Here is a 13,828-nt window from a genome sequence, read left to right as displayed (position 1 = left end):
ATAGCTGCTGCCAGGCCCCTAATCTGCCATGGGCCCCTATATACCGCCTCCTCATGCTGCTGCCAAGTCCAGAGTCTCTCATGGGTCCCTGTACGGCCTCCCATTGCTGCTGTCTCCATCGCCACACTCTGCTGCCATGTGCCACTTTCAGGTCTCTTCACACTGCTGGTGTGTTTAATTTTTTGACATAGGGTGCTGCAAGATAACGGGCCTCACATAGCTGCTGCCAGGCCCCTAATCTGCCATGGGCCCCTATATACCGCCTCCTCATGCTGCTGCCAAGTCCAGAGTCTCTCATGGGTCCCTGTACGGCCTCCCATTGCTGCTGTCTCCATCGCCACACTCTGCTGCCATGTGCCACTTTCAGGTCTCTTCACACTGCTGGTGTGTTAAATTTTTTGACATAGGGTGCAGGCAGATTACGGGCCTCACATAGCTGCTGCCAGGCCCCTAATCTGCCATGGGCCCCTATATACCGCCTCCTCATGCTGCTGCCAAGTCTAGAGTCTCTCATGGGTCCCTGTACGGCCTCCCATTGCTGCTGTCTCCATCGCCACACTCTGCTGCCATGTGCCACTTTCAGGTCTCTTCACACTGCTGGTGTGTTAAATTTTTTGACATAGGGTGCAGGCAGATTACGGGCCTCACATAGCTGCTGCCAGGCCCCTAATCTGCCATGGGCCCCTATAAACCGCCTCCTCATGCTGCTGCCAAGTCTAGAGTCTCTCATGGGTCCCTGTACGGCCTCCCATTGCTGCTGTCTCCATCGCCACACTCTGCTGCCATGTGCCACTTTCAGGTCTCTTCACACTGCTGGTGTGTTTAATTTTTTGACATAGGGTGCTGCAAGATAACGGGCCTCACATAGCTGCTGCCAGGCCCCTAATCTGCCATGGGCCCCTATATACCGCCTCCTCATGCTGCTGCCAAGTCCAGAGTCTCTCATGGGTCCCTGTACGGCCTCCCATTGCTGCTGTCTCCATCGCCACACTCTGCTGCCATGTGCCACTTTCAGGTCTCTTCACACTGCTGGTGTGTTAAATTTTTTGACATAGGGTGCAGGCAGATTACGGGCCTCACATAGCTGCTGCCAGGCCCCTAATCTGCCATGGGCCCCTATATACCGCCTCCTCATGCTGCTGCCAAGTCTAGAGTCTCTCATGGGTCCCTGTACGGCCTCCCATTGCTGCTGTCTCCATCGCCACACTCTGCTGCCATGTGCCACTTTCAGGTCTCTTCACACTGCTGGTGTGTTAAATTTTTTGACATAGGGTGCAGGCAGATTACGGGCCTCACATAGCTGCTGCCAGGCCCCTAATCTGCCATGGGCCCCTATATACCGCCTCCTCATGCTGCTGCCAAGTCTAGAGTCTCTCATGGGTCCCTGTACGGCCTCCCATTGCTGCTGTCTCCATCGCCACACTCTGCTGCCATGTGCCACTTTCAGGTCTCTTCACACTGCTGGTGTGTTAAATTTTTTGACATAGGGTGCAGGCAGATTACGGGCCTCACATAGCTGCTGCCAGGCCCCTAATCTGCCATGGGCCCCTATAAACCGCCTCCTCATGCTGCTGCCAAGTCTAGAGTCTCTCATGGGTCCCTGTACGGCCTCCCATTGCTGCTGTCTCCATCGCCACACTCTGCTGCCATGTGCCACTTTCAGGTCTCTTCACACTGCTGGTGTGTTAAATTTTTTGACATAGGGTGCAGGCAGATTACGGGCCTCACATAGCTGCTGCCAGGCCCCTAATCTGCCATGGGCCCCTATAAACCGCCTCCTCATGCTGCTGCCAAGTCTAGAGTCTCTCATGGGTCCCTGTACGGCCTCCCATTGCTGCTGTCTCCATCGCCACACTCTGCTGCCATGTGCCACTTTCAGGTCTCTTCACACTGCTGGTGTGTTTAATTTTTTGACATAGGGTGCTGCAAGATAACGGGCCTCACATAGCTGCTGCCAGGCCCCTAATCTGCCATGGGCCCCTATATACCACCTCCTCATGCTGCTGCCAAGTCCAGAGTCTCTCATGGGTCCCTGTACGGCCTCCCATTGCTGCTGTCTCCATCGCCACACTCTGCTGCCATGTGCCACTTTCAGGTCTCTTCACACTGCTGGTGTGTTAAATTTTTTGACATAGGGTGCAGGCAGATTACGGGCCTCACATAGCTGCTGCCAGGCCCCTAATCTGCCATGGGCCCCTATATACCGCCTCCTCATGCTGCTGCCAAGTCTAGAGTCTGTCATGGGTCCCTGTACGGCCTCCCATTGCTGCTGTCTCCATCGCCACACTCTGCCATGTGCCACTTTCAGGTCTCTTCACACTGCTGGTGTGTTTAATTTTTTGACATAGGGTGCAGGCAGATTACGGGCCTCACATAGCTGCTGCCAGGCCCCTAATCTGCCATGGGCCCCTATACACCGCCTCCTCATGCTGCTGCCAAGTCCAGAGTCTCTCATGGGTCCCTGTACGGCCTCCCATTGCTGCTGTCTCCATCGCCACACTCTGCTGCCATGTGCCACTTTCAGGTCTCTTCACACTGCTGGTGTGTTAAATTTTTTGACATAGGGTGCAGGCAGATTACGGGCCTCACATAGCTGCTGCCAGGCCCCTAATCTGCCATGGGCCCCTATAAACCGCCTCCTCATGCTGCTGCCAAGTCTAGAGTCTCTCATGGGTCCCTGTACGGCCTCCCATTGCTGCTGTCTCCATCGCCACACTCTGCTGCCATGTGCCACTTTCAGGTCTCTTCACACTGCTGGTGTGTTTAATTTTTTGACATAGGGTGCTGCAAGATAACGGGCCTCACATAGCTGCTGCCAGGCCCCTAATCTGCCATGGGCCCCTATATACCACCTCCTCATGCTGCTGCCAAGTCCAGAGTCTCTCATGGGTCCCTGTACGGCCTCCCATTGCTGCTGTCTCCATCGCCACACTCTGCTGCCATGTGCCACTTTCAGGTCTCTTCACACTGCTGGTGTGTTAAATTTTTTGACATAGGGTGCAGGCAGATTACGGGCCTCACATAGCTGCTGCCAGGCCCCTAATCTGCCATGGGCCCCTATATACCGCCTCCTCATGCTGCTGCCAAGTCTAGAGTCTGTCATGGGTCCCTGTACGGCCTCCCATTGCTGCTGTCTCCATCGCCACACTCTGCCATGTGCCACTTTCAGGTCTCTTCACACTGCTGGTGTGTTTAATTTTTTGACATAGGGTGCAGGCAGATTACGGGCCTCACATAGCTGCTGCCAGGCCCCTAATCTGCCATGGGCCCCTATATACCGCCTCCTCATGCTGCTGCCAAGTCCAGAGTCTCTCATGGGTCCCTGTACGGCCTCCCATTGCTGCTGTCTCCATCGCCACACTCTGCTGCCATGTGCCACTTTCAGGTCTCTTCACACTGCTGGTGTGTTAAATTTTTTGACATAGGGTGCAGGCAGATTACGGGCCTCACATAGCTGCTGCCAGGCCCCTAATCTGCCATGGGCCCCTATATACCGCCTCCTCATGCTGCTGCCAAGTCCAGAGTTTCTCATGGGTCCCTGTACGGCCTCCCATTGCTGCTGTCTCCATCGCCACACTCTGCTGCCATGTGCCACTTTCAGGTCTCCTTCACACTGCTGGTGTGTTAAATTTTTTGACATAGGGTGCAGGCAGATTACGGGCCTCACATAGCTGCTGCCAGGCCCCTAATCTGCCATGGGCCCCTATAAACCGCCTCCTCATGCTGCTGCCAAGTCTAGAGTCTCTCATGGGTCCCTGTACGGCCTCCCATTGCTGCTGTCTCCATCGCCACACTCTGCTGCCATGTGCCACTTTCAGGTCTCTTCACACTGCTGGTGTGTTAAATTTTTTGACATAGGGTGCAGGCAGATTACGGGCCTCACATAGCTGCTGCCAGGCCCCTAATCTGCCACGGGCCCCTATATACCGCCTCCTCATGCTGCTGCCAAGTCTAGAGTCTCTCATGGGTCCCTGTACGGCCTCCCATTGCTGCTGTCTCCATCGCCACACTCTGCTGCCATGTGCCACTTTCAGGTCTCTTCACACTGCTGGTGTGTTAAATTTTTTGACATAGGGTGCTGGCAGATTACGGGCCTCCCATTGCTGCTGCCAGACATGTAATCTGCCATGGGCCCCCGTACCGACTCCTCATGCTGTGACGTTGCAACAAGGTGTAATTCAACCCTACATATGTTAGACCGCCTTTACGAACAGCTAAAGGCCATCACAGATTTCCTGATGTTAAAAGCGGATAAAGGTACTCCCTGTGTAACTTAGATGTCAGCCATTGTCAGCTCATGTGTGACACCTGCGCTTGCTCAGGCCCTTTGAGGAGGCCACGCTATTCGTGAGTCGGCAGGACTATGGGATGAATGAGGTCAAATCGGCCATGGGCCCCCGTACCGCCTGTTCACGCTGATGCTGGTCCCACAGTGTGACCTGGGTCCCTGTACGGCCTCCCATTGCTTCCACTCTGCCATGTACCTCTTTGAAATCTCCTCACACTCCTGCGGTTGTCCATTTTGTCATAGGTTGCTGGCAGATTAGCGGCCTTCCATAGGTGCCGCCAGGCCCCATATCGACCATGGGCCCCCGTACCTCCTGGTCACGCTGCTGCTGAGCCCACAGTGTGACCTGGGTCCCTGTACGGCCTCCCATTGCTTCCACTCTGCCATGTGCCACTTTGAAATCTCCTCACACTCCTGCGGTTGTCCATTTTGTCATAGGTTGCTGGCAGATTACAGGCCTTCCATAGGTGCCACCAAGCCCCATATCGGCCATGGGCCCCCGTACCGCCTGGTCACGCTGCTGCTGGGCCCACAGTGTGACCTGGGTCCCTGTACCGCCTCCCATTGCTCCCACTCTGCCATGTGCCACTTTCAGGTCTCCTCACGCTCCTGCTGGTTTCCATTTTGTCATAGGTTGCTGTATGGCCTCCCATTGCTGCTGCCTCCACCGCCACACTGTGGCTCCAAACACTGGTTTTGGCCCCGTGACTGGCCAAAGGAGTGAAGTGTGCAGTGATTCTAAGATCGACGGCACTCATCTGCATGTCATACTGACAGACAGTATTATTTCTCTTCCCCAGCAGACTCCAAGGGCATTTAAATTAAAGGTACAGTGTTCTGCACTAATATTAAGTCTCTCTGAAGCCTAGAAACACCCTTTTTTAAGTTAAATTCACAGCGAATTTATTCGACTCGAATCGAATATTGTCCACGAATTCGCCGAATCAGTCGAATCGAATTTTTCATTTCTTCGCTCATCTCTAGTTGTCACCAGTACAGGTGCCCACCTTGGTTAATGGGACTGAAATTGAGGAGGAATACAGCAATAAAATCTTAATGAAGTCTTTAACCCTTCCCCAAGTAATTTAAAAAAATAACCTTTTGGCTGGAGTTTTACTTTAAAGCTGAACTCCCAGATATGATCTTTATCACATTACTACATTGGTCCAGTGCAGTGTAAGCATGCATATATCACTACTGAGGGGCCGCTGTGGGAGCTTCCAATCACTGTAGTAGTCCTCCAGGTCCTGTGCCGTATGGCTTCCCCTCTTCACACTGACAACAGTGGGTTACTGGCTTGGCAGTGCTGTCATGAATATAAGGTGTTCTCTGAATGGATGGGGTGGAGATTGTGAGATTGTGATTTTACCACCCCTCCTTTCTACCTTGTACAATCAGAGAATGCCTTATTTTCATTGAGAAAAATACAAGGCATTATTTGAACAGCAGCAGTGTTGAGCAAGCAACCCCCTATAGTTAGTGTGCACAGGGGAAGCTGCAAAGGATTAGGAAGCTTGCAGCAATCACTGTAGTAGTATTGACAACTACAGTGATTGTCTGCTTCCCCAGCAGCCCTCCAGGTACTGAACATGTACACTTACATTGGTCCAAGATGGGCCAATGTAAGTATACTATTAGGATCATAATCTTGAGTTCAGCTTTAGGACGTTATTTAGCTAGTGATCCTCCTGAGCCAGGAATTTGTCTGTCCATCTGTGGTCAGGGCATCAGATTATCAGTAACTGGCTCTGATAGGAACAATTCATTTTCTCTTAGAAGGTCTATACAAGTAAATAAAATAATTATGTTGCAGTATATTATGGCCGGGCTCATATGGACAAACAGGCAGAAAACGGACATTTTTCTTCTTTTTATTACAAGGGCAATTACACTAAACCCAGACGTAGTAGACGGGGTATTTATAAAGCAGTGAATGCAATTGTCACCAAACATTCACAAGTAGTGAATTATTGCCAATAAACACATGCACCTGAAAGATTCACCTGCAGATTTGTTAGGTGAATCTCCATTTAAATAAATATTCTTCTCAGCGTTAAAGCAATCAGTACAATTTTCCTGCAATGGGCTGTAAAAAAAAAAAAAAAAAAGAAACTTTCACCCCAAATTCGCACGCTAAAGCACATGCGCGCTGGTGTGCACTGTGAAGGGGCAGTGTGATACATTGTTAGAATGCAGATACATTGTCAGAATGCATCCCACTACTTTTTTTTTTCACTTTATTGAAGTGCAACAAACTGTCACTTCATTCAACTCAATGTAGTGAGGTGCATTGTGCTGTGTATAAATGCAGACATGCTGCAGTTTTCTCAGTGCGACCGGATGGCGTTTTCTATGATTGCGTTGTGTTTGCTCATGTATGTAGATCAACACAGCACATGGTGTGAAGGAGCCCTTGGTTTTATTATAGCCCCTAGTTAATGATATGATTTACTGTTATTCCTTATTACACACACACACGGCGAGGCGTTTGCTACTAACTGTTTTTAACACATCTATTTGTCTTGTGTAGAATCCGGCTGACCCTTGAGCCATCACATCTGCCCACCCTCATTCAGCACCAGCTTGGCGGGCGGCCAGCACCTGTGCTGTTATTGAGATGCAGTTGATTCTAGGACACAGTTAACCGTAAGGGTACATCCGGATGGGCTTGCTGCCCGCGTGTAGGAACACATTGGGGGGGGGGTGTAAGTAGCCTGCTCCCAAGTCTACGAAGCACAAAAAAGGTGTTGGAATATTTCAGCAACTGTTTTTTTTTCTTTTTTTTTTTTGTTAAATAAACGGGACAAGTTGGAGTACTTTTCAAATCACTTCAGGGCCCATTTTAGGCACTACAGTTTAAACGGAAACCTTTATAACTTTATAATGACAGAACTGCGTAGAAATCTGAATAGAGCCTATTAATTTGGTTTCAGTTCCTGAAGCTGGGACAGCTGATGTGATGCAAATGAGCCAATTTAAAGCAGACTCCCCGAATAATTTCTTGTCTGTGCCTGGCCTGCTATAAGATCGTTGGGACTCGGTGGGAGGTCTGGCGTGCATGTGCCCTCATCTCCCAAATGCATCACAATTGGCACAATACATTTTTTTTACTTTTGTTTTCCCATACACAAGTCCTTTTTTCCCCATTTGGGCCTTACTGTTGGCTGATGTTTTTGTAAAATACATTGCTTTCTTATTACGTGGTCCATTCTTAGAGGAATCGCCTGAAAGATAGTTGTATACATACTGCTTTTTCCTGTAGATCTGCTTCTTACTATAGAAATGGAAACAGTGACTGATGAGATTTAAGCTGGCCATAGATGGTTCAAATATTGGCCGGTTTAGCTGGGAGCAGCTGGGATTCAATCCATCTATGAGCAGGCTGATTGCACCCAAGTTGATCCATCGATTGACTTGGGTAAAACCAGCCTGTCAGATTTTTAGCATGCAATTACTGCTGGCTGCTATAGCCACTAGCAGTAATCATTGTGTTCTCCTGGCAGGGATGGCTCTCCACCAGGAAAACACAATAGCTCCTTAGCAGAGATTCCCCCATCAACACTGACTGTGTTGATGGGGGAATCAAGTAATTTTCTTTACTGCAACCCATGGTTACAGAAAATAAAACTGTATAGTCTATGGCCTGCCTTAAGCTGGGCATACATAGCTTGACATTTGGCCTGTTGAATCAACCAAAATTGCAGCCATGGGTGGCACTGTTGATGCCATGTGGCTTGACACACCTTTGAAAAATCAAAGGATCCAGGTGGCAAATTGTTGTCCAAACAGTGACTGCATCCCGCTGTGTGAGTCTACGGAGTGCGGCTCCATAGACACACAGGTTAGGAGCGAGCACTCAGCGTTTGTCCCCATAGCAAATGGCTGGCTATGGGGACACACAAAGAAGAGGAGACAGGGTTGCCGGCGGTAGGCCCGAGAAGAGGAGGATCAGGGCCACTTTATGCAATACTACTGAACAGAGCAGGTGAGTATAACATGTTTGTTATTTTAATAAAAAAAAAAATTCTGCCTTTAGTAACACTTTAAATATTATTTAGACATTGTATTGAGTAAAATTATTGTATGCTAATTGTTTTATTTTATTTTTTTCTATGCAGGTAACAACAAAAGCAAAACAAGCTAAGGATTTTGTTTCTTACAACTCAGGTATATATATTTTATATTGGTAAAAGATTACAGATTAAATCCAGATGTGATAAGGAATATCCTACTGGTAAAATGTGAAGTGCTGGATTATTGTGGAAGTACCATGCTGTGATACTCAGGTACAGATAGAAATTTATAGCAATGACAAACTGTCTACCAAGCCAATGCATTTCTGGGGCTCTAACTTCCCCCCTGTTATCAGGGCTTAGGAGAAAGAAACAATGTTTGCAGACTAAGTTATCAGTGTATCGTATTGTGTTGTAAAAATGTTATGGGTTTGCATAGCATCCATCATCAACTGCTTCTAGCAGGCGGAGAAGGCAGCAGAGTTACTGCCCTCGAAACGCGTTGTCTTTGTGAATAGTTTGTCATTGATAAAAACTTGTATTTAGACTTGAAGATCATAATGTGTTGCTTCATTTCTAAGTTCTCTCATCCCTATCATAACCTAGGCTGATTGCGGTTTGCATAGCATCCATCATCAGCTACTTCTGTTAGCCGAAGCGAAGTTACAGTCCTTGAAACACAGAGTCTTTTTAAATATTTTTGTCGTTGGAATAAACATGTATTTGGACTTGAATATCACAACATGGTGCTTCAATTATAAATTCACTCATGCCTATCACAAACTAAAATGACCGTGGAAATCATTCAGTGGGGACACTTGTTCAACTAACAACTAAGATTCGTTTTTCCCTCACTTCCTGTTGTGTCTCCGAGACTGGAAGTAATTTCTCCCTAATGGGACTTAGTAAATAATGACCTGACAGAGCTTATGATCTTCCTAACAAAAGGTTTTGACTAGAGATATTTATTATGTTTATTTCAGGTACTTGTATAGCGCCGTAAATTTTACACATCACTGTACATATACTGTACATTCACATCAGTCCTTAACCCTCAAGGGGCGAACAATCTAAGGTCCCTAACTTACATTCATACATACACATACTAGGGCCAATTTAGACAAGATACAATTAACCTACCAGCATGTCTTTGCAGTGTAGGTGAAACCGGAGTACCCCGAGGAAACCCATGCAGGCACAGGGAGAACATGCAAACTCCAGGCAGGTAGTGCTGTGGTTGGGATTTGAACCAATGGCCCTAGTACTGCCAGTTGGAAGTGCTAACCATTTAGCCATTGTGCTGTAGAGATACAATTCAGGTGATTTACGTCCATGCAGCTCTATAGTAATTTGATCATTAAAAGAAGACTCCAGTATTACCGAAAAAGATGATTGTGGTTAGGTGAAGGGACAGGTTTTTAGGTACACACCTGCATGGTCCCAGACTTTTCATCCACTTGGGCCTACAGCAATCCAGACAGTTCAGTGGAGCCAGACTTTAGCTGCCCATACACAGCTCGAAATTCGGACAATTCCTGTGATTTGGCACAAATTCAAGCCATGGGTGGCCCTGCTAATATCACCCAGCTGGAAAAATATCAGTTGAGAAATTAAAGGATCCAGGCCAAACAGTCACTCTAGTCCTTGTTCGGGTATTCTATCTCTGCACTAAAATGTTCCCTCCACAGTCCTGTGATCCTCCATTTTTTTCTAAAACTGGTCAAATGTAAAAGGAAGAAATATAAAACAGTTGACATTTACCTCCTTTTCTTGCAATGGGAGAACATCTATTTCTTCTTCTATACATCGCTCCTTTATTAATGAGCTGCTCACCCTAACCTGGACCTAGATGGCAATGAAACACAGGATCTAACCTTTCTTCTCTCTATGTAAGAAGAAGCCCTGTGCAGAATTCAATTTTAAAGGCTATGCTATTGATTATGGAAATCTGTTGTGTTTTTGTACAGTTAATAATGGTGTTATTTTTTACAGGTGCAGTTCGATTAGCTGATCTAAAATGCACGCCGAAGATGAATGTGACATTACCAGACAGCATAATCACACAGCGGGAGGAAGAGGAGCCTGTCGATGAGGAACGGGAATTGTCAGCTGCACACAGTGAAGGCCTTGTGACAGCGACACGAGCTCGCAGGAGGAAGACCACAAAAGCTACAGAGACAGCGATGTCTCCAAAAGAGGAGATGGAGGAAAGGGTCAGGGGCAGGCGGCAGAGAGACTTTGACGTGGAACAGGAGACCGACATGCTGGAGGACAGTGATGAGGAGAGCAGGAAAAAAGAGCGGAGCCGAGTATTAGAAGAGCTATGGACTCAAAACCAGCAGAAGCTTCTGGAGCTGGCACTGCAGCAGTATCCGAAGGGAACAGCAGAGCGCTGGGATAAAATAGCCAAATGTGTGCCTGGTAAATCCAAGGTGAGAACAACAATTATTTCTACTTTTTGGTAGTGGTAGAAAAGATTATTTTTGTCACCGTCGTCCCCCTGCAGATCTCATAGGGAACCAGGTTGGCTCAGATTTTCTTTAGACAACTTGTGGACTCTCTTAGACTATCAGTGGTGTTCCTTGATCACCTGAGAAAAAAGATATTACTTGTATGCTCTGGGACTACTGCCATCTGGAGAAGCCTGGTACAGCTCCTGGGGTGTATACTTGTAAAATGCTTAAAGTACAGTATATCTTATTATTTTTTTAGTTTTGGATAGATTAGGGAAGGGTTAAACCCCTTTCATTTCTTTTTGTCCTCACTGGGAAGAATTTACTTTTCTTTTTGTCCTGAGGACACAAGAAGTGAGGAATTCTTCCCTAAGTCAGGGGAATTTCCCAGTTTCCATTAAAAAAGATGTCCTGATTGGAAGATTTCCACCCATCTCCTGTTTTGGTAACAACCCTGGGGTTTCCCATCATATTCTCTAGTTTCCAGGACAAATAGAGAGAGTAAATCTTAGATACAGAGACAGCAATTAAAATCCTGACAGAGGTTGTAACCCTCCCTCACTCCATCTGATACTTAGAAAATGCTTTAGCTACAATTTAAACCATGTCGGTTAGCAACTTTCAGTTCAGAGGAGCAATGGCTTTTCTCTGGGGTTCATCTAGATCACCACACTTTGCCAGTCAGTCAGCATCCCTATCATCACCTTTAGTCAGTCTCAATTTTTGTGTTCCTCCTAATGTAAGTGTTGTGTGATGGCTTGTTTTTTTTTTATTCCAAGATACTTACTTTCCTTTTTCTTAGCCCAAGTAAAATTATCATTTTAACTCTTCACCTCCACCGCATATAGTCATCTTGCAATCGGCATACACGTAGTGGTGTATATAGGTTTTCTGCTGCCCTAGGCAACACAAAAATCGTCTGCCCCCTTGGACACTGACCAACACCACCCTGACATTGACCAACAACACTTGTGCCCCCCACTCAAGAGAGCTTTCCACTAACCCCCCCGACAATATAAATACACTCATCTTCAAAGCTCCGGACATCCCTGGGAACGAGAGTCAGGCTCTACATACACCATCAAGCAACCCGCAGCCTCTCTTGGATCCCACCTGGTTCACATGTCATACGTATCCCTTCTTTCATCCCTTCTTCTGGGGGGATGTGCTTCCCCCCTGAAAAAATGCCACCCTAGGCAAGTGCCTTGTTTGCCCTGTGGTAAATACGCCCCTGCATACACGTCAATAATTCTTCAAGAGTTCAGAACTGATTGTCAAAACAGTAATAAAAGCTCACACTTATCCAAACAAACGTTTTGGCTGTAGTCACACATTTAGCATATTGGCAGTACTGTCCTGGTCTTTGGTGGATAATCATATTCAGTAAATGAAAGGGATCTCTATATAGATCCAAGCTTTCCATTTATCATGGCATGCAGGTAGGTTATCTGTCAGCAGGTGAGTAACCCTCTCTGTAAACAGAGCCCCTATCCTAGCCACTCTGTGGGTAAAGGAGTAGTGAGTGAAGTACCACTCCGAAATGTGATGCTTTCCTTTATTGTGGGGAGAAACTTCCATCCGTCACTTTACAAATGCGAGTTTGCATTTGTTAACAGAAAACTATCAATATATAATAGAGAGAGAAAGATATTTTATGTTTCTTTATAACAAAATATTTTATAGAGAGGGGAAGTGTTAGAATCCCTACCGGGTTTTACTGTTATCTTGGGCTCCATTATAGAAAGTTCCCCTCGCTTTCTGTTCTGAGGACATTTTACCAAAAAGGGCATAAAGAAAAATCTGCAACAAGGACACCAACATTTATAAAATGTTGACCCGGGTCTTATTATTCCTCTATTTCTCTTTTAAAAAATAAATTTTTGCTACCTATCTGTGTTGCTATTGGAGGGTTTCCTTCACATCCTGCCTGGTGAAATGGTTGTCACCGGGACCAAAAGTGAAATCTAAATTAGCGGTGAGAGCTGATCTCCTTTCCCACTTCAAAATGATAAAAAATGTTTTGGTTACAGATACATTTTTATATTGTATGTCAATAAGTAATTTTTCACTACAGACAGTAAATAGCTCCAAAAATAAAACTGCTGTTTCTGGGAATATGAGACTTTCCCTGGAAGAAGAAATATGTGCCGTCTGCAGAAAAAGAGACTTGGTGAACACGCTCATGGTGGTTGTTCCTTAAAGTCTCATCAAGGGACATAGAGAGAGTAAGAAGAAAACAATATTCATTGGGATATCCTATTGGCATGCCCGAGCCTCATTCTTCATTCTACTGGGCTTCTGGGAATTCCCTGCGCTGTCTCCAGTCTGTGGGTCAGTGATTTCCATCTCCCCAGAGGCTTCGTCATATCAAGTGTCCAGAATGTGGCAGTAGGATGAAAGCTGAGTGTCCAATTTAATACCTCCATGGGTTGAGCGGTGCCCATTAGGAAAGACTGATATTAACATACGTAAAGGATTAATAAGCCAGTATTGTCCGGTGTGCTTGTATTTCCTTCTCATGAACGACTTCAAGTTCATACAGAAAAGCTCTAGACAAGGTTAGAGGAATAATGCAGTGCTGCCGTGTTTCAGCCAATCAGTCTAAAGACTGAACTCCCAAAACTATATATTCTCCTCTGACATCGACAAGGCATTTTTGTCCACACAACTGCAGCTCACTGGATATTTTTTTGTTTTTCGGACCATTCTCTGTAAACCCTAGAGATGGTTGTGCGTGAAAATCCCAGCAGATCAGCAGTTTTTGAAATACTCAGACCAGCCCATCTGGCAACAACAACCATACCACATGCAAAGTCACTTATATCCCCTTTCTTCCCCATTCTGATGGTTGGTTTGAACTTCAGCAAGTCGTCTTCACCACGTCTAGATGCCTAAATGATTTGAGTTTCTGCCATGTGATTGGCTGATTAGCAATTTGTGTTACCAAGCAATTGAACAGATGTACCTAATAAAGTGGATGGTGAGTGTACATACATAACATTATGACCACCCATCTAATATTGAATGTGGCCCCTTTTGCTGCCAAAACAGGTTGTTGAGACATGAAATCAACT

General features: G+C 46.6%; 1 protein-coding gene across 1 annotated transcript in view; it reads left to right on the top strand.

Moving 5' to 3' along the window:
- Nucleotides 1–13,828, top strand: part of DNAJC1 (DnaJ heat shock protein family (Hsp40) member C1) — a 207,926-nt gene that overhangs the window by 191,496 nt on the left and 2,602 nt on the right. Inside the window, exons 10-11 of the mRNA XM_089693746.1 lie at nt 8,407–8,455; nt 10,294–10,733. Of these exons, the coding sequence (XP_089549872.1) occupies nt 8,407–8,455; nt 10,294–10,733 (489 nt within the window). The remainder of the gene's footprint in view (nt 1–8,406; nt 8,456–10,293; nt 10,734–13,828) is intronic.

Source organism: Staurois parvus, unplaced genomic scaffold (genome assembly GCF_062004578.1).
Source record: "Staurois parvus isolate SC_StPar_1 unplaced genomic scaffold, SC_StPar_1.0 ptg000636l, whole genome shotgun sequence".
Classification (NCBI taxonomy): domain Eukaryota; kingdom Metazoa; phylum Chordata; class Amphibia; order Anura; family Ranidae; genus Staurois; species Staurois parvus.
The sequence above is the reverse complement of the archived record's forward strand: the minus strand, read 5'-3'. Positions and strand labels throughout refer to the sequence as shown.